Source organism: Myxocyprinus asiaticus, chromosome 35 (assembly GCF_019703515.2).
Source record: "Myxocyprinus asiaticus isolate MX2 ecotype Aquarium Trade chromosome 35, UBuf_Myxa_2, whole genome shotgun sequence".
Classification (NCBI taxonomy): domain Eukaryota; kingdom Metazoa; phylum Chordata; class Actinopteri; order Cypriniformes; family Catostomidae; genus Myxocyprinus; species Myxocyprinus asiaticus.
Window position 1 is genome coordinate 612,501 of NC_059378.1, and position 20,591 is coordinate 633,091.

The window sequence follows — 20,591 nt, forward strand, 5'->3', positions numbered from 1 at the left end:
AGTATAGATTGAGACTGGAATTTATATTTGGGAGAAACTTTTTCCCTGTCTATGTCTGAAAGGCCTTTACTGTACACATTTAGGTCACATGTACTGTACAGATGCATCTTATATTGACTGTTTGTTATGTGGTACATTAATGTATTGAAAGAGAGTTTGTTTTTGTAATTACAGAGTTCATCTGATAGACCTGTCCATTTAAGATGAATTGATTTATGCCATTGGGGCAGTACATTCTGCACACACACTATACATCTATTACCGCCTGTATACATCTTTAAACACCTTAATACCTTAATCAGCATGCACCTGTAATGTCACATGACTACAATGCTTAGATGCAAATTTCTCAGGTGGCCAACCCTGTGTTCCAAACAGGATAAATCAGCCTACAAAGGGCACTTAGAAGGGAGAGCAATCATGGCCGCCTTTTTTAAAGGGTCGTTCCAAACCGAAGTGCTCATAAATAGATGCTTCGAAGGGTCCTTCAGAACGAACGTTTCCATAGGGTTCAACTGATGGACACTTTGGTGCCAAGTGGACCATACGTTATTATAAGTCTGTAGGTTTGCCAAGTATAACCAACTGCAAAAATCCTCTGGTTCTATCAACAAAAATATTTGACATCCCTTTATCTTTGTGGTTTATAAAAGCTTTTAATTATTATAATAAATCATTTAAAAAACATTTTAACCCCCTGCAGCTCCCTGGCTATTGCTAGTGTTATTTTACTGTAAATTTGCTTGATCTGTTATTCTAATAAAGGTGTTGAAATACAATAAGTACTGTATACACCGTCGTGTTTTAGATGACGTTGAAGTGCGTTCTGAATAACTGATATTTTTCAGCCCTACACCCTTCAATCCTTCAAAGCTCTCACTCTGGAGGGTAATCCCTTTGAAGGGATTAGGGCATGGGGAGGAGCCCTTTGGAACACACCCCAACTGTCAAGTTTATCATCCACCAGTAGGGGATTAACCGTATAGTAATGGATAATGGATAGTAAAGAAAGAGATATTTTGTGTTCAATAGAAGTTAAGCTCAGTTGACAGCATCTGTGACATTACATTGATTACCACAAAAAATATTTTTGACTCGTCCTTCTTTTTCTTTAAAAATCTGTGTTACAGTGAGACACTTACAAAAGTTTCAAAAGTACACCAATGAGCCAAAACATAATGACCACTCACATGTGAAGCGAATAACGTTGATCATCTTCTAACAAGGCCACATGTGAAGGTCTGGGTAGATTAGATGGTAAGTGAACAATCAGTTCTTGTAGTCAATGTGGGCAGGAGTAAAGACCAGAGTGACTTTGACAAGGGACAAATTGTTATGGCCTGATGACTAGGCTTGTGGGGTGCTTCCGGTCAGCAGTGGTGAGTACCTACCGACAGTGGTCTGAGGAGGGACAAACCACAAACCGGCGACAGGGTGGCTATCCTGTCTGGTCAGAACCGACAGAAGGTCTACTGTGGCACAAGTCACAGAAAATTTTAATGATGGTTACGGGAGGAATGTGTCACAACACACAGTGCATCACACCCCATTGTGTATGGGGCTGTGTAGCCACAGACCGGTCAGAGTGCCCATGATGACCCCTGTCCACCATCCAAAGCGCCTACAATGGGCACGCAAGCATCAGAACTGGACCATGGAGCAGTGGAAGAAGGTCGCCTGGTCCATTGAGTCCCGTTTTCTTTTACATCACGTGGACAGTCGTGTATGTGTGCGCCGTTTACCTGGGGAAGTGATGTCACCAGGATGCACTGTGGGAAGATGTCAAGCCGGTGGAGGAAGTGTGATGCTCTGGACAATGTTCTGCTGGGAATCTCTGGGTCCGGCCATTCATGTGGACGTCAATTTGACATGTGCCACCTACCTAAACATCGTTGCAGACCAGGTACACCCCTTCATGGCAACGGTATTCACTGATGGCAGTGGCCTCTTTCAGCAGGATAATGTGCCCTGCCACACTGCACACATCGTTTGGGAATGGTTTGAGGAACATGATGAAGAGTTCAAGGTGTTGACTTGGCCTCCAAATTCCCCAGATCTCAATCCGATTGAGCATCTGTGGGATGTGCTGGACCAACAAGTCTGATCCACAATAGCTCCACCTCACAACTTACAGGACTTGAAAGATCTGCTGCTAATGTCTTCAGCTTCAGGAGTCTTGTAGAGTCCATGCCTCGATGGGTCAGTGCTGTTTTGGCGGAACGCAGAGGACCAAAAGCATATTAGGCAGGTGGTCATAATGTTTTAGCTCATCAATGTATAGCCACAAGACGTAAACAGTATGTGTGGTAACATGATTTTAGTGTGATTAAAAATCACTTACTAACAGCATCTGTGTAAAGTTATATCCAATTTTACAACTTCTTTGCCATGACAACTAGAGGTTGACCAATAGTGGATTTGCCGATACTGATAATTGAGGTGGTGGAAAAGGCCAATAACCGATTAATTGGCCAATACTTTTTAAAATTAATTTATATAATGCTAAAAATTTTCTTAGTCTTTCTTTACTATGACGGGCACAGACATAGATGCTACAAGAGTCTAAAATAAATAAAATCCTAAATGCATCTTATTGTTTAAATTTGGTGCATAACACGGGACTTTTAACGATAAACAAGCCTGAATCACACCGGGGACTCTTATTTTGAAATGAAGACGTGGCTCTGTTACAGTGCTCTATATTTATGTATTTATGGCATAGATACTCGGCATAGATGTTTGCTGATAACCGATAGTTGCTCTTTAATGACGACATAATGTCTTAAACCCAAAAACAACCATACAATGATGATTTAAACAACTTTACAGCTCAAATAATACACAAGTTTTAACAGAAGAATTAATCTAAGTGCTTTGGTTTTTTAAAGAAAAGGAGAAATGAGTCGAAATTTTTTTTGTGGTAATCAACATTATCCCGCAAATGCTGTCGATTGATCTGAACTTGTATCAAACCCGAAATATTCCTTTAATATTATTATGTTGCAAATATTATATGACCAAAAAATCAATATATTTAATGTACATTTTTGAAAAACTATCTATGGCCTGACAATACACATATAAAACATGACAATGCTTCTCTTCATACACGGCCATTCACACTAGAGGTCGATCAATTTTTCCGATACGATAACTAAGGTGGTGGGAAAGGCTGATATTCAGTCAGCCGATAATATTTAAAAATTAAATAAAAAAAAATTATAAAAATAGATTTGTTCTTTCCTTACTATGACGGGTGCAGACATAGAGTCCAAAATGAATAAAATCCCAGATTCAGTTTATTGTTCAACCAAAATCCCAATAATAACCATAAATAACGCAGGACTTTTAACTGTAAACAAGCCCGAAACACTTGGGACTCGTATTTTGTAATGACTGAGACTTGGCCACATTACAATACTCTTTATTAAATAACCAAATTAAGTTTTTTATAGCCTATATATTCACCAAATGAAAGTTTTTTTGTATATATATTTCTCCAGATGAGGTTTAATGAGGAAAAATATTTATTATTATTCACAAAACATGTATGTGCTGACGGGGCACATTTCCATATATACAATTATGCATTTGGCAGACACTTTTATCCAAAGTGACTTACAGTGCACTTATTACAGGGACAATCCCCCTGCAGCAACCTGGAGTTAAGTGTCTTACTCAAGGACACAATGGTGATGGCTGTGGGGATCAAACCGGCAACCTTCGGATTACCAGTTATGTGCTTTAGCCCACTACGCCACCACCTCTCCATATAGTTGCATTTTTTGTTTGCATGTCCTCGCTTAAATTTAGAACACTTGATTATCTAATCAAAATACCAAAATATGCAAAATATGCACAAAAAATAAAATATATATTTTTTTAAACTCTCGGGATAGATTTTTGCAGATAACCGATAGTTCTAAAAAGCAACCATCAGCACCGATTTATCGGTACAATCGATATATCGGTCTACCTCTAATTCACATACACTCATGTTTAAAGCTTTATCAGATTAGATGTTTCTGGAAGTTAAGTTTAATCAACAGCTCGATATTCCAAACTCAAGCTTCAGATGTTGAAGATTTAGTTTAACTGTATCACGTCTGAAGCTATAGCTGTGAATGATTAATCATTAGCGTGGCTAATGGATCATGATTTTGAGAATGTCCTGCTCTCTTCCCGCAGAATGTCCGGTGGATTTGTTCTTCGTGTTGGACACCTCTGAAAGTGTTGCTCTCAGGGCCAAACCACCAGAGTTTTTCATCAACCAAATCAAGACCTTCACTAAACTTTTCATTGATGAACTGAAAGACATGTATGTTATTAATTCAAGTTGACTATTTACAGAGCAACGCTAGCTTTTATTTCGGTATTCTGATCATGTTTACCAAAAGTTTGACCCATGGCTGATCTCTGATGCTTTTACCATAATTATCATATTGCACTTGATTATAATATTAAAAAGCATCTGTTTGATACAAGAGTAATTTAATTTCTTGTGTTGTCACCAGGCGTCAGCCGTGTGACCGTGATGTGACATGGAACTCTGGAGCCCTTCATTACAGTGACGACACTGAGCTGGTGATGGGACTGGTTGACCTGAACACAAAGCGTGCTGAACTGAAGTCTGCCATTGACAGAATCAAATACATTGGCAAGGGAACGTACACTGACTGTGCCATCAAGGAGGGCATCTCTGAACTGCTCAGAGCGTATGTGAATTGTTTAAAGATGCACATACACGAAGACACAATATCAGCTTTAAAGCCTTTTAAGCAACACTGTGAGATAGTGTGCAGCATCACTTAAAGGAATAGTTCACCCAAGAATGTAAATTTGCTGATAATTTACTCACCCTCAGGCCATCCAAGATGTAGCACCGATTGCATAGCCATTGCATTTGATTATGTCAGGAGTATAACTTGTTTGAATGCATCTGCCTGCAGGGGTTCCCACTATCATGAGAATAAGTACATTGTGGTGGTGACGGACGGGCACCCTTTGACCGGGTACAAGGAGCCATGTGGTGGAATCCAGGAGGCCACGAATGAGGCTCGACAGCACGCCATCAAAGTGTTTTCCGTGGCCATCTCACCTGATCAGGAGGTACTGTATACTCAAGACAGGCTACTTACACCTACCTGATGTGCACTTTTTGTGGCGAGATGAATATTGTTCGTGTTAATAAGTTTGTCTGGTCTGATGCACACAAGGGTTATAAAACATCATTTGTTTTCATCATCTCTTGAATGAAAAATCTCAGATGGCACGCCCACAGAGCGCCTGCAAACTGCCTGACGAACGCTACACTCAATATCTCAAATTGCTCTAATCTGATTAGCTAGCTTTAAGCAAATTCTGGAAGTTGGTGTGCACAGATTTCTGTTGGTCCACCACGAAACAACGTTTTTGACAAGTTCCAATACTGATAAAAATAAGCGCATCTTCCTGCAGTGTTCCGCCAAAATAAAGGCGTTAGGGTTTAACCGGACCACATAGCAATGCCACATGCAAGTTAAAAAATTATGATATAAATATGGTAGCCTACTGATTTATAATAATAATAACATCATATTATTATTATTTAAAAAAATATATATTTCCATAGAAAATGAACAAACTCCACACAACATTATAAAACTATATTTCAGGATTAACATGTAACCCACATCCAACACATTTCATCTGAATATATAAAACTGTAAATATATTAAACTGTAAACACTCAAGCAACACCATGAACTATCAAACAGTCATGACATATGAAATATTCATGAATGAATTTGTTTACTTAGTGGTCCAATAGTTTTTTAACTGCCTCATCTTTCAGTAACAGTTCCTTTGCAAAGCTTGAATCATACTGTGACTGTTTCACAAGCAATCCACTCTGAAATCTTCTGAACGCTCTAACGTAATTCAAAACACGGTGATGTTGGGTGCGTCATCTGGCTTCAACAGGCCAAAGAAGAGACGCTGATCTTCACATGTCACATCTTCCATGTTTGTTTGCACACAGGACTGCATGTGTTTCTCCCAGACATCATCAGCAGCAGAATAAGATGCGTTTTTAAAAGTTACGCTTGTACCACTTTTTTGTTTTATCCCCTTTATATCCCCAATTTGGAATGCCCAATTCCCACTACTTAGGTGGTCCTCGTGGTGGCGCAGTTACTCACCTCAATCCGGGTGGTGGAGGACAAGTCTCAGTTGCCTCCGCATCTGAGACCGTCAATCCGTGCATCTTATCACGTGACTCGTTGTGCATGACACCGCGGAGACTCACAGCATGTGGAGCTCATGCTACTCTCCACGATCCATGCACAACTTACCACACGCCCTATTGAGAGCGAGAACCACTAATCACGACCACGAGGAGGTTACCCCATGTGCCTCTACCCTCCCTAGCAACCGGGCCAATTTGGTTGCTTAGGAGACCTGGCTGGAGTCACTCAGCACGCCCTGGATTCGAACTCACGACTCCAGGAGTGATAGTCATCGTCAATACTCACTGAGCTACCCAGGCCCCCGCTTGTGAGGTTTGTTGAAGCGCACTGACTGCCACCATGCTGACGCGCCTTGTAAAAACACAAAGTTACATGTACTTCAAGGAAAATACATAATTCTAATACGAAAGTCAGGTCAAGGGACACGATTAATTGTGTTAATTTATTTAAACATGTTATTGTTTATAGAATTAATTACACTAAAATAACGTGTTAAGACTTTAAGCTCGGATGGGTCCGCCAGCAGGCCAGTGAGAAAAAATAATCGTCAAAATATGAATAACTACAGTCTTGACCAATACAAAATAGATATTGTTTCAAAGCTTAGAAGCTCTACTTTCCAGTGCATGTAGGCATTGTGACCAAAACTGAACAAGTGCTTTGAAATGTACAGAAAAATTTGAATTATTCAGTTTTGTTGCTTATATGATGCATTTTCGATTATAATTTTACGAAAAATAAACGGAACATAAAATATAACATACCATATCTTAGAGGAGGTGATTATCTTTCAAACGAGACCACACACAAGATAATCAGATGCATAGATCATTAGATAATCCACATGAAGCACAATGTTACATATGACCACCAGGAGATGGCGCCAAATACATGATACAGACTCAATGATGACTCAGATGACACAGAATGAAACTCATTGTGTGAAATCTCTACTAAAATCTTGTCTGCATGTTATGCAAACCTTTAGTCATTGTTGTGTTTGCATGTGTAATTAGTTCTTATGTATAATTGTTATGCTTTATTTGTTTGGAGATGTTTTTGGACACTATGATAAATTATATTTGTAACGCTATAACTTTTGATTGCTTTGTCGTATCAACACAAACATTTTCTCAGATAAGGTTGACATGATTGGGAACAAAACAAAAGCAGTTTTTCAGAGCCACTTTATTTACACCCAGAGATATATAATGTTAAAAAAGCATTTTTGACTCATTTTTATGTGATTTTTCAGCAGTTTCTTTGGCTGAGATTCTCAGAACCTATCATAATCTATATCACTAAAACATATGAAAGGTTTCGTTACAATGATACCAAACACTTGACCTGCCTTGTTTTTTTTTGTTTTTTTCTATAAGCCTTTAATTTTGGGTATGCCGCTGAAACTGTTAAAAACACCTTCAGAGCTTAAAGGGTTAAATAAAAACATCCCTAGAAATATTCTAATGTAGCCTACAGCACACATGCACTCAGGGTTAGATCCGATTTCACATTTACCCATCACTTTATGGCACGGTAAAAAAGAGCGGACTGTGATTGGTCAATTTACATGATATCTGATGGCGTTTTCTTGTCTATGTGGACAGTTTTTGGCCAAAATGAACCACAAGGGGTTTTGTGCTGGCATGAGAAAGAGAGACAATTTCTCATGCAAATGTGTTTGGGCAAGCACTAACTTTTTTCCTTTTCTTTCAATTGTCTTCTTCCCAGGACACCAGACTGTCTGTCATTGCCACAGACCAAAACTACAGACAGAACTTCACCGCTGCAGACAAATCCCGCTCCACACAAATGAGCACTATACGCACCATCGTCAACATGATTGTGAGTGTCATACAGTATTTGTTTTTCCTGTGGATATATGAATCTGACTGACCAAAACACATGAAGAATTCATCTGCTTGAAATTGTACGAGCAAATATTTATTTATTTGTAAACTCTACTAAATTTGTTCTAGTTTATTGGTATAGTGCTTACAGATATAATTAATACAGATTTCTCTAAACACATGAGCTCAGTGCAGAGGGAATTATTTTATAAATGATCAATCAAAAATGACATTTTTGAGATTTATTAATCTTCTTTATTTATCCATTTGCTTTCCAGACAAATGAAACAAAGGATGTGGTATGTAGCTGTCATCAGCTCCCGCACATTATTTGTATATACAATACATCACTTGATTTTATGGATTACAGATTTTCAGTGGTGATTTTTTCATTGTATCTTTTCAATCTTTCCTCAGTGCTGCTCCTTTGACTGCAATGTGAGTAAAATTACCTGTTTATCCCTCTCAATAAACCTCACTGATCTATATGAAGATAACTGTTTCCTGTTTCTAACTGTTTTATGTCATATCTTCACAGGCCCCAGGAGGCCCCGTGGGACCCCGCGGAGACCCAGGAAACAGAGTGAGTATTAATATATTACGACCCAGATAAGTGTGTACAAAGCATGTTCAAAGAACTGCGTCCTCACTTTTCCTCATCCTGCAGGGAGAGACTGGAAGACCAGGAATGCCGGGAGAGAAAGGAGATGTTGGTGCTCAGGTAAGCATCTGCATATCTGCTGTTCCACTCTGTCAGAAGTGATAGTGGCTGTTTGTAGGCCACTTTTTCAGCCGTCTTGGTTCCGAAAGTATTTTTCCCATTGGGGTTTCATTAAGTCCTTCATAAAAACCAAAGCAACCAGCTCTGAGATGAAACACAACAGTGCATACTTTGATTTGAAGCAAAAAAGTATTTGAAAAGTACAAAACTGTGTACTTAACGTCTTTCATGAGGGAATGAACTACAGTCCCATGAAGCACTGCAAATGACGTAATGGAATTAAAAACTATCAAATATAAAACTATTCATTTAAAGTTTTTGATTATAAGGATAGACACAATATATTTTAAGTTTAACGCAAAATATTGAGCTATATAAAAAATATATATGTATATATATCCCAATATATATTGTTTGCTGTGTTTCTCTGATTGGCGGATTGGCGGATCATGGGTAGTTTAGTTCTTCACCAGGAATTCTGCTATTACACATGATTTTTTTAAAAAATGAGGATGAAATGGGGGCCTGGGTAGCTCAGCGAGTATTGACGCTGACTATCACACCTGGAGTCACGAGTTCGAATCCAGGGTGTGCTGAGTGACTCCAGCCAGGTCTCCTAAGCAACCAAATTGGCCCGGTTGCTAGGGAGGGTAGAGTCACATGGGGTAACCTCCTCGTGGTCGCTATAATGTGGTTATCGCTCTCGGTGGGGCGCGTGGTGAGTTGTGTGTGGAAGCCGCGGAGAATAGCGTGAAACCTCCACACGCGCTACATCTCCACGGTAATGTGCTCAACAAGCCACGTGATAAGATGCGTGGATTGACGGTCTCAGACGCGGAGGCAACTGAGATTCGTCCTCCGCCACCCGGATTGAGGCGAGTCATTACGCCACCACGAGGACTTAGAGCGCATTGGGAATTGGGCATTCCAAATTGGGGAGAAAAAAATAAATGAAGATGAAATAACACAGACTTATGGCTTCAACGAAAGCATATACCATCGATTAACAACCTCAGAGCTCACGGCAGATCTGTCTGTAAAGATTTATAAGTTATCGTTAATAAACAATTCACCTATGGAAAAAATCTATTGAATTTTTACTTCCGGAACCCGACTGTTGTGCTCTATTGCTCATATTTTTGAGTTAGTGACTATGGATCTCAAAATGATACCTCAAATCATGGATACACCCACAAAACCCAAGCATTGTGATGGCAGAATTTAGAAATCTAGTTTTATTTTATAACATTCATTAGTAAATGTCATGATTCCAACCTAACAGTATAGTATGAATACTGTTAATAAAGTCAGAATAAACAGATGTCAGGTAAAGAAAAGTAAGCCTTTTACTGTATGCTTATTAACATTATTTATTTACAACATTGGGTCACAAACTTTATATTAGTTGTCTTTAACTACTATGTACTAACATTAAAATACATATAATACAATGTATTTATTGTGTAACTACAGGCTGTTTTGAAAAATTCTCTCAAGATTCACATTTGCTGCTATTGAGGTTTATGTACGGGTAAGTTTAGGGTTAGTGTTTAGATTAGGGTTAGGTTTAGGGTTAGGGTTAAAGGCTGATTTATGCTTCTGCGTTGAATCTACAGCATATGTTCTACATAGTGGCCAACGTATTGGTTTGCATTTATAGTTCTACATTGGCTTCTCTGTCGTCGCCTGTGAGTGCACAGCCAAAATGCTGATTATACATTCATATACAGTTGTGCTCAAAAGTTTGCATACCCTTGGAGAATTGGTAATATATGTACCATTTTTAAAGAAAATATGAGTGAGCAGGCAAAACACATTTTTTTTATTTCTTATAGGATTCATATTCAACTGTAGGTTATAACAGAATGGCACAATCATAAAACAAAACATGGCAACAAAGAAAAAAATGAAATGACCCCTGTCCAAAAGTCTGCATACCCTTGGTTCTTAATACTGTGTATTGCCCCCTTTAGCATCAATGACAGCGTGCAGTCTTTTGTAATAGTTGTCTATGAGGCCCCAAATTCTTGCAGGTGGTATAGCTGCCCATTCGTCTTGGCAAAATGCCTCCAGGTCATGCAAAGTCTTTGATCGTCTTGCATGAACCGCACGTTTGAGATCTCCCCAGAGTGGCTCGATGATATTAAGGTCAGGAGACTGTGATGGCCACTCCAGAACCTTCACCTTTTTCTGCTGTAACCACTGGAGGGTCAACTTGGCCTTGTGTTTAGGGTCATTGTCGTGCTGGAAAGTCCAAGAGCATCCCATGCGCAGCTTTCGTGCAGAAGAATGCAAATTGTCTGCCAGTATTTTCTGATAACATGCTGCATTCATCTTGCCATCAATTTTCACAAGATTCCCCGTGCCTTTAGAGCTCACACACCCCCAAAACATCAGTGAGCCACCACCATGCTTCACAGTGGGGATGGTATTCTTTTCACTATAGGCCTTATTGACCCCTCTCCAAACATAGCACTTATGGTTGTGACCATAAAGCTCTATTTTGGTCTCGTCACTCCAAATTACAGTGTGCCAGAAGCTGTGAGGCGTGTCAAGGGGTTGTCGGGCATATTGTAACCGGGCTTTTTTGTGGCATTGGCACAGTAAAAGCTTCTTTATGGCAACTCGACCTTGCAGCTCATTTTTGTTCAAGTATCGTCGTATTGTGCTCCTTGAAACAACCACACCGTCTTTTTCCAGAGCAGCCTGTATTTCTCCTGAAATTACCTGAGGGTTTTTCTTTGTATCCTGAACAATTCTTCTGGCAGTTGTGTCTGAAATCTTTCTTGGTCTACCTGACCTTGGCTTGGTATCTAGAGATCCCCAAATTTTCCACTTCTTAATAAGTGATTGAACAGTATTTTGGTGTTGCACCTATGCCCGCAGAGTGCCACCACCTGGCGCAGGTGCCCAAAGCCCCCGTCCAAGGCCTGTAGGCTTACGTCGTCTCTGACGGCCAAGGCCTACAGTGCCACTGGACAAGCCGCCTTCGCCCTGCATGCCATGGCTCTCCTGCAAGTCCGCCAAGGCGCTAAAGGAACTGCACGAGGGTAGTTCCACCCTGGGATTGATGCAGGAACAGCGCTCGGCGACCGACCTCACTCTCCGAGTGACAGAGGTCACAGCACGGTCTCTCGGGCAGACGATGGCCACACTAGTGGTCCAGGAGCGACACCTTTGGCTCAACCTGGTAGAGATGGGTGAGGCCGACAAGACACGATTCCTTGCTGCCCCCATTTCCCAGGCAGGCCTATTCAGCGACACCGTCGAGGACTTTGCCCAGCAGTTTTCGATGGTAGAGCAGTAGATGGATGCTAGCCGGCATATCCTGCCCCGGCGCAGCTCAAGATCCCGCACCCCGCAAGCCACTCACATCCCGGGCAACCTCAACACTACAGCGGATGCGCTGTCACAACAGGTTACCCTCAGGGGAGAGTGGAGACTCCACCTTCAGGTGTTCCAGCTGGTTTGGAGTCGATTCGACAGGCACAGATGCACCTGTTCGCCTCCCAAGAATCCTCCTCACTGCCCGCTCTGGTACGCCCTGACCGAGGCCCACCTCGGCATAGAGGCGCTGGCACACAGCTGGCCCCCTGGCATTCACAAATATGCGTTTCCCCCAGTGAGCCTGCTTGCACAGACCCTGTGCAAGGTCAGGGAGGACGAGGAGCAGGTCGTCCTGGTAGCACCCTACCGGCCCGCCCAGACGTGGTGCTCGGACATCACGCTCCTCGCGACAGCTCCCCCCTGGCAAATTCCCCTGAGGAAGGACCTTCTTTCTCAGGGAAGGGGCACCATCTGGCACCCACGCCCAGACCTGCGGTGGTAGACACGATCACTCAGGCTAGGGCCCCCTCTATGAAGCGCCTGTATGCCTTTTAAGTGGTGTCTGTTCGTTAAGTGGTGTTCTTCCCGTCGGGAAGACCCCCAGAGATGCGAAGTCGGATCAGTGCTTTCCTTCCTGCAAGAGAGGTTGGAAGGGAGGCTGTCCCCTTCCACCTTGAAGGTGTATGTTGCTGCCATAGCAGCACACCACGACGCAGTCGACAGTAAGTCCTTAGGGAGGCACGACCTGATCATCAGGTTCCTAAGAGGCACCAGGAGGCTGAATCCCTCCAGACTGTGCCTCGTTCCCTCATCGGACCTCTGTAGTTCTTCAGGGTCTACAGAGAGTCCCCTTTGAGCCTTTGCAGTCAGCCGAGCTTAAGGCACTCTCCTTGAAGACTGCCCTCCTGACTGCGCTCACTTCCATCAAGAGGGTATTTGACCTGCAAGCATTCTCTGTCAGTGAAACGTGCCTGGAGTTCGGTCCAGGTTACTCTCACGTGATCCTGAGACCCTGACCGGGCTATATGCCCAAGGTTCCCACCACCCCTTTAGGGACTAGGTGGTGAACCTGCAAGCGCTGCCCCAGGAGGAGGCAGACCCAGCCCTGTCGTCGCTGTGTCCGGTGTGCGCTTTACGCATCTATTTGGATCGCACACAGAGCTTTAGAATCTCTGAGCAGCTCTTTGTCTGCTTTCGTGCACAGCGGAAAGGAAGCGCTGTCTCCAAGCAGAGGATCGCCCACTGGCTCATTGACGCCATAACTATGGCATATCTCGCCCAAAACATGCCGCCCCCGGTAGGGCTATGAGCCCATTCTACCCGTGGTGTAGCGGCTTCTTGGGCCCTGGCCAGAGGTGCCTCTCTAACAGACATTTGCAGAGCAGCGGGCTGGGCAACACCCAACACCTTTGCAAGGTTCTACAACCTCCGGGTGGAACCAGTTTCGTCCCAGGTAGTGGCACGCAATACAAGCAGATAAGCCCGGGATAGCCAGCCGGGTGTATCGCTTGCACATAGCGCCTTCCACTTCCTTTTGAGCTGAAGACGTGCGCAATTAATTCCCAGTAGTGTTCACAAAACTTGTTCCCTGGTTGACTTCCTCCGAGCCCTGTGGCAGTCGAGTTTTCAGAGAGACTCACTGCCGGCCCAGTACACGTGCTAACTAAGAGCTCTGTTCTGGGGTAGGTGCTCCGCATGTGGTGGTTCCCTGTAAGGCTAAACCCCATGCAATCTATGTCCTCCCCTAGTTTGTTTCCCTACTGGCAAACTGCGTCTTCCTTGGGCAGAGCCCCTCTGCCCCAGTCTCCATGTTTGTAGTAACTCCTCCCCCATTGGGCAGGATCTACCTTGAAGGCTCTCCACATGGTTGGAAAGACCATGTGACATATTTTTCCACTTAAATATCCCCCCCCTCTTTGGGCGAGGTGTGGTCTCCGCGGTGTCTTCCTCTTGGGAGGGACACCCCCTGACTAGACCTGGCGGCCCAGTCGGATAATCCCCCTTCTTTTTTAGGGAGAAGGGGAAAAGAGGCCACGACTGGGTTAAGCCTGTCTCTATCTTTGGGTAGTCGACTTGTCCCCAAAAAAGGGCCGTTCGACACTCATAACTGTGTCGGGGGAGGTTACGTGTCAACCTGGTGTGCTGGCTATGAGGCACACAGCAAGTCTGCCCACCACACACCACGAGTTCGCGTAACACAGTTCAGCCTTGTGGCGTTTTGTATAGGGACCCCTAGTGTCACTACATCGACACCAGTGTCGAGTGAGTGACAGATAGGGAACGTCATGGTTACTGGTGTAATCTCCGTTCCCTGATGGAGGGAACGAGACGTTGGTCCCTCCTGCCACAACGCTGAACTACCCGCTGAAATGGCCGGACCTTATATCGGCTCCTCAGCGTAAAACCTGAATGAGTGGTTGCATACCAGCTCCTTTTATACCCGTATGTCTGGGGGAGTGGCATGCAAATACCACTCGCCAGTTTTCATTGGCCTTTTATCAAAGACCAGAGGTGTCTCGGGCTCCCAAGAGTGACCCCTAGTGTCACTACATTGACACCAACGTCTCGTTCCCTCCATCAGGGAACGGAGATTACACCAGTAACCATGACATTTTTTTGCATGATCAGTCATATTTTCAAAATCAATGCCAAAATTTCACAATTTCTCTCTAGCGTATGCAAACTTTTGAGCACAACTGTATAAACAAAAGCAATGTAATTTGTGGATTCAAATGTTTTTATTAAATTATTGTAGCATTAAAAATGAGTTCAAAGTATGGGAACATTTAGGTAAGCTACATATTATTTATTATACATGTTTCTTACTGTATGCTTGCTCTTGAGTAGCTTAAATAATAATAAATAAATATTTTGGCATACTTTTAAAAAGAAATCATCCAGTTCATTTATAACTACCTCGCTTGGCCAACCATATATGGGTGTTGGGAATATAAGCAATATAACCAATTCTTATCAGGTGCTTTTTAATTTGCTGACAAATATATTAGATATATAAAGATATATTTTGTTGCGTTTCGCTTGTAACTTCATGAAACACAAACAGAACATAAAAACAGCTACTCCTGATTGAGACAATTGCTTTAATGGTTCCAAGTACAAATATAATGTGATCTGATGCATAGATATTAAAATAATCTACCTTATATATCATTGTTATCATCCTGGGGGGGCAGTCTCTGGTTACAAAGTGCACCAATCACAGCTGTTGTGTTCTGCATCGGCTCAACATGTAGTTGAATTTTTGAAGAAGTGCACGTCAGGCTCCGGCGTAGGTTCGGTGCAGAAGTATAATTTGGCCTTAAAGGTTTAGTGTAAGGGTTTAGATTAGGGTTATTGGTAAGGTTAACAATGTAACTACAGATGTAGTTAAATGCAGGTACTTTAAATGTAAGAATAATGCAACAACAAATATGTACATAATAAGTACATTGTATCAAATGCTTAACCCCATAAACTCTGGTTCATTTTTGGGCTGACGCCCACAATTTTTCACACTCAAATTTAAAAGCTCATCATTCACATATACTATGGACTAATTGCAAAAATTGAGAACCACCCAATTAAAAAAAGACTCCAGTTATTCAAATAATATTGTATGTGTTTATAATCTTATGATAAACAGAATTAAAAAAACTTTTTTTGTTGTTGTTGTCCTAACTTTGTAAACATGTAATTCTGGTTCTGTTCCCTCTACATCACTTTGAAGAAGTGCACAAAGCACTAGAAATTTTTTTTTCTCTATCACATTCCATCACAATATACAGATCTGAAATGTAGGTGGCGCTCTAACACATTTTAGCCTTCACAGATGTGCTCGTCCATAGACATTCAGTCTAATTTTCAGTTCAAGCACCACCCTCATTATTTCATTGAATATCTCGGCCTCTGAGTGGACTAGAAGATCATTCAAGGTGTCATCAGAAAGCTGAGATCCTCTCCTTTGCGATGATATATAACATTTTAATCAATAGTCGAAAACATATTGCTTTTCCTTCTGGATGAGATATTTTGTTCTTGACATCTAAGATATAATATTAGATTAGCCAATCAAGCTCACAGACAAGTAAACAATGGCTATTTGTTTTGAGAACTCTCTAAGGATAAAGCAGATATAAAGTTTTTGGCAATTTGGGGCTTACAGCAGCAGTTATCAGAGCATAAATGAGACGTTTGTATTTGATGACTTATAGAAATCATATTTCACTTTGTGATTCTTTTGACACTGTGGTATCAGGGCTTGAGAATGAGAGCTTTCATTTGATATATGACTTGTCCATTTATGTGCTATGTGAAGGACTTTTATTTTCATATAAATATTTCTACCCCATTACCTCTAGGGGGCGCTAATTTTCAAAGTGACTGTTTTGAGGCTTTATTTTGTTATTTTAAGTAACATAAATGGTTATCTCTGAAAAGTTCAGATTCTATGCTTTCAAATGATACCTCATATGCCTGACTTAAGTATACGGAGACTTTAACGTTTTTAGCGTAAATTTTTTTCGAGATATAGTGCCCCCCTTTGAACCCGCTGGCGGGTACATAGAGTTTAACATAGTAGTTGATAAATACACCTAATATAAAGTGAGTACCAACATTAATAGTTTTCACATGAGCATGAAATCATTGTGTCTAGTAAATGTTCCACATGTCCTCGGGTCTCTTTGTTGATAATCAAATCAAAGCTAAACTCTGGACTGACCCCCAAACGCCCCCCTTTCATCTTCTGCAGCTGTTACAACTTCAGGATCTGTCAAAAGGTGTCAAAAGGGCAGCCATATACAGTATTTGTCTTTGCATCAAATCTCAAAAGCCTCTTCTTGTCACTCTCCCTGATGTTTCTTTTCTCTTTTTCTCCTAATAGGGAAATGCTGGTGATCCCGGTCCAGTCGGTTATCAAGGAATGAAGGTTTGTCTTCTGCTCTCTCTCTCTCTCTCTCTCTCTCTCTCTCTCTCTCCCACAATTATTTACATTCTGTCTATGTTAGAGTTGATTTTTGTGCTTTTGTTGAAGGAATAATCTATAATATATTCTTTTTCTTCCAGGGAGACCAAGGAATAAGAGGCGAGAAGGTGAAAGAGGCTGAGCTTTCTTTTCTGATTTAATGGAAATATTATCAACATTTCAAGAGTGCACAGTCACTGATCTGATCTCAGAATTCATTCTGTAACTTCACAGCTGTCACTTAAACACTCTTGTATTCTTTCTGCAGGGAGAAAGAGGTAATAGAGGCTTCAAGGTGAGATGAGTGTTTATCATCATGCTCTTAAATTATATCGTCTCTCTTGTTCTTGTTGTTTATCAAGCTGAAATGTGTGTCAATTATCCTTTCAGGGAGACAAAGGAGAAGGGGGGCTTGATGGCATCGATGGACGTAAGGTGAGTGCTTGTGACATCTGGAAAATAAAAATTGATTGAAAATTATTCTCAAGCTCATACTGACTTTCTTCTGTGGAACAAAACAGGACATATCAGGCAGAGTGTCCTGACTGCTCTTTTCCATACATTATTAAACCGCTAAGGGCTGCAATTAAATTTTTGAAATACTGTAAATAGTCTGCGTGCGCTGCTCACTTCAAAGTATATCTGCGCAGCTCTGTTTTGTTTGTATGGCATTAGTGTCACAATCTATGGTGACGCAATGCTGTCACATACTTATTATTTTTTTCCTTCAGTTATGTCATAAAATCTTTTCTTGTAAAAACAAGATATAAATGACAACATCTGTTGTTTTGTCGAGATGTTTTGAGCATCTGACAATTAACTTATAGGCTACATATCACTTTTCATGTCCAGTGTAGGCTACTCAGCGGTAAATTACTCCTACATGTAATTTTTTTTTTATTTTGTAACATTTTGTAAAGTCATCATGGATTTTTGAATTTTTCTCCGGAATCGTGATGTTTCAGTGGAAAATATTCAAAAAATGAAGCTGGACAAGGAGAATATAATATTTATTTTATACTGAATTTAATATAATTAATCAAATTAAAATAACATTTGAATAGACTTTAAGTGTAACCCTTGGGAGTTTTGCCAAATATTCATATATAAATCAATTTCAAGCTATCTAACATAGATTGATCTTAAAAGCTATGATAGTGTAAAATCGTAAAATTAGATATTTTAATGACAATTAGAAAATAATGTACGAATTTCATTGGCCACTTATCTTTTTTTATTTTCTCCCCTTTTTTCCCAATTCCCAATGCACTCTCAATCCGGGTGGCGGAGGACAAATCTCAGATGCCTCCGCATCTGAGACCGTCAATCCGCGCATTTTATCATGTGGCTTGTTGAGCGCGTTACCGCGGAGATGTAGCACGTGTGGAGGCTTCACGCTATTCTCCGCAGCATCCACGCACAACTCACCACACGCCCCACCGAGAGTTGTAGGGCTTTACTGGTTGTTTAGATCAGTGTTACTATCAGAAATAATTAATTTTAAGAAATTAAGAAATATTAATCAATATTTAAATTAATCAATTGAATCTAACTCATTAAAACCTCATATGGGGCTCCAGTAAATGTAGTGTGCTACGTTTAGGAGCAAGTTTGGTTATTAGCAATAATTAATAATTATCAAAGATAGTTATTAATTATTAAAATCAATAGAACATTGATTAGAATCAATGTTAGCTTTTTTTAATCCTTTAAATCAACAGTTATCAAAGATAATCATTAATTGTTAACATCGATGAAACATTAATTAAAATTAATACTAGCTTATTGATCATTCAAATTCAACAATCATCAAAGATAATTATCAATTATCAAAAATCAATAGAATATTAATAAGGATTAGCATTGACGGGGCACCACCCTGGAATCAGGGACTAATAACCAGATAGTAAAACAGTCTCAATATTAGATTGTTTTCTTAGGAAAATCGACATCCGAAGAATATCGATTTTCGGGAAAAAAAACAATGATTGAAGGTTTGAATCCGAGCACTGACATCCCGTCAGCATGACACAGGCGTATGCAAAACAAACCAAAACACTTCTCTTTGTAATATAAACAAAAGTTTATTTATGCAGTAATATCAATTAATAATTAATACAATGCAGTCAATAAACTTCCGACTTACAACTACAAACTAAACAGTGATATGATTAGATATGGAAATAAAAATAATCCTGTAACACATAAGGTGTGTGTGTGACAGTGTGTGTGTGTGTGTCAGTGTGGTTAGTGAGAGAGAGAGAGAGAGAGAGAGAGAGAAAGAGAATATTAAGTGACAGCCCGAAAGCTGATTTCGTGATAGCTGGAGAGAAAGCAGCTGTGCTTATCACTCAGAGATGCGGTTTTACGAGCGGGGCTCGTAAAAGTCCTGCGTTATTTGACTCTTTAATGGATGAACTCAGTTTCTGTCTCACCCGCGATGGCGAAAATGCACAACAATCCAATTTGGTTGGACCACAATACAGCAAAACAAATTCGTGATAATTAATACCCTGAGTATTAATAATGAGCGAACATGGCGGTCCGTAAACTGTACAAGCAAAAACCTTGAAACACAAGAATAACACACTATAATATTCTATCTCTGCCCAGACATAAACCTCTTACTTGAATCGCATGAGGACACAGGTAGAATGTGTTTTCCTCCGTCCTTTAACTCTGACCCGGTTCCTTGAGGCTCGTGTGATGACGAGAGGTCGTTTCCTCGCTCTGTCGGCGGGCGGTACGGCTGTTGATTCTCGGCGGGCTGGCGGAGAACTCAGAAATGTCGACTTGATTGAAGATGGAAGAGAAATCTTTAATCTCTTCACTTCTGTAGGCAAACGGGTGAAGATGCGAATTGCTCGGCGGTCTCCTTCGGATCCGTTAGAGTGTTCGGTTGAACACAGAGTAATCTCAACTCGTCCAGCGAGATGGAGATTGTATGGCTACAGTTTCAAGTCGGACATTACTTCCTTATGCCACGAGGCTGCACCGGAGAGCAGCAAAAAGCTACGTCCGTATTCGGTGAACGAAGTCGCTGGAAGCGAAATCTTTAAGCATTTCAGAATTATTTGAACTCCTGATGATGTCATGTTTGAGGGACGTTCTGTTGTGTGCCTCATCCAATAGGAGTTGAGAGCTCGATCCTTTAGTGAGCAAGGCTTCCTGGATTTGTAGTCTGTTTTGGACTCCCTTTGTTTGATTTTGGCGCGATTTTTATCAGTAAAATTTACGACATGGAATGTGTGGGGACTGAGTTGGGTTTTACGACTGTTAGGCCTGCCTTTGTCTTCTATCTGAATACATGAGGCCCAACAGAGTGAACCACATTATAGCGACCACGAGGAGGTTACCCCACGAGACTCCACCCTCCCTAGTAACCGGGCCAATTTGGTTGCTGAGGAGACCTGGCTGGAGTCACTCAGCACGCCCTGGATTCAAACTCGTGACTCCAGGTGTGATAGTCAGCGTCAATACTCACTGAGAGACCCAGGCCCTCT

At 41.2% G+C, this 20,591-nt stretch overlaps 1 protein-coding gene across 1 annotated transcript in view; it reads left to right on the forward strand.

The window, feature by feature from the left end:
• LOC127425926 (collagen alpha-1(VI) chain-like) overlaps positions 1-20,591 on the forward strand; it is a 61,661-nt gene that overhangs the window by 737 nt on the left and 40,333 nt on the right. The window contains exons 2-13 of the mRNA XM_051672249.1: positions 4,189-4,318; positions 4,515-4,715; positions 4,950-5,109; positions 7,959-8,072; positions 8,356-8,376; positions 8,495-8,515; positions 8,616-8,660; positions 8,745-8,798; positions 17,008-17,052; positions 17,190-17,216; positions 17,357-17,383; positions 17,479-17,523. Coding sequence (XP_051528209.1) covers positions 4,189-4,318; positions 4,515-4,715; positions 4,950-5,109; positions 7,959-8,072; positions 8,356-8,376; positions 8,495-8,515; positions 8,616-8,660; positions 8,745-8,798; positions 17,008-17,052; positions 17,190-17,216; positions 17,357-17,383; positions 17,479-17,523 — 890 coding nt within the window. The remainder of the gene's footprint in view (positions 1-4,188; positions 4,319-4,514; positions 4,716-4,949; positions 5,110-7,958; positions 8,073-8,355; positions 8,377-8,494; positions 8,516-8,615; positions 8,661-8,744; positions 8,799-17,007; positions 17,053-17,189; positions 17,217-17,356; positions 17,384-17,478; positions 17,524-20,591) is intronic.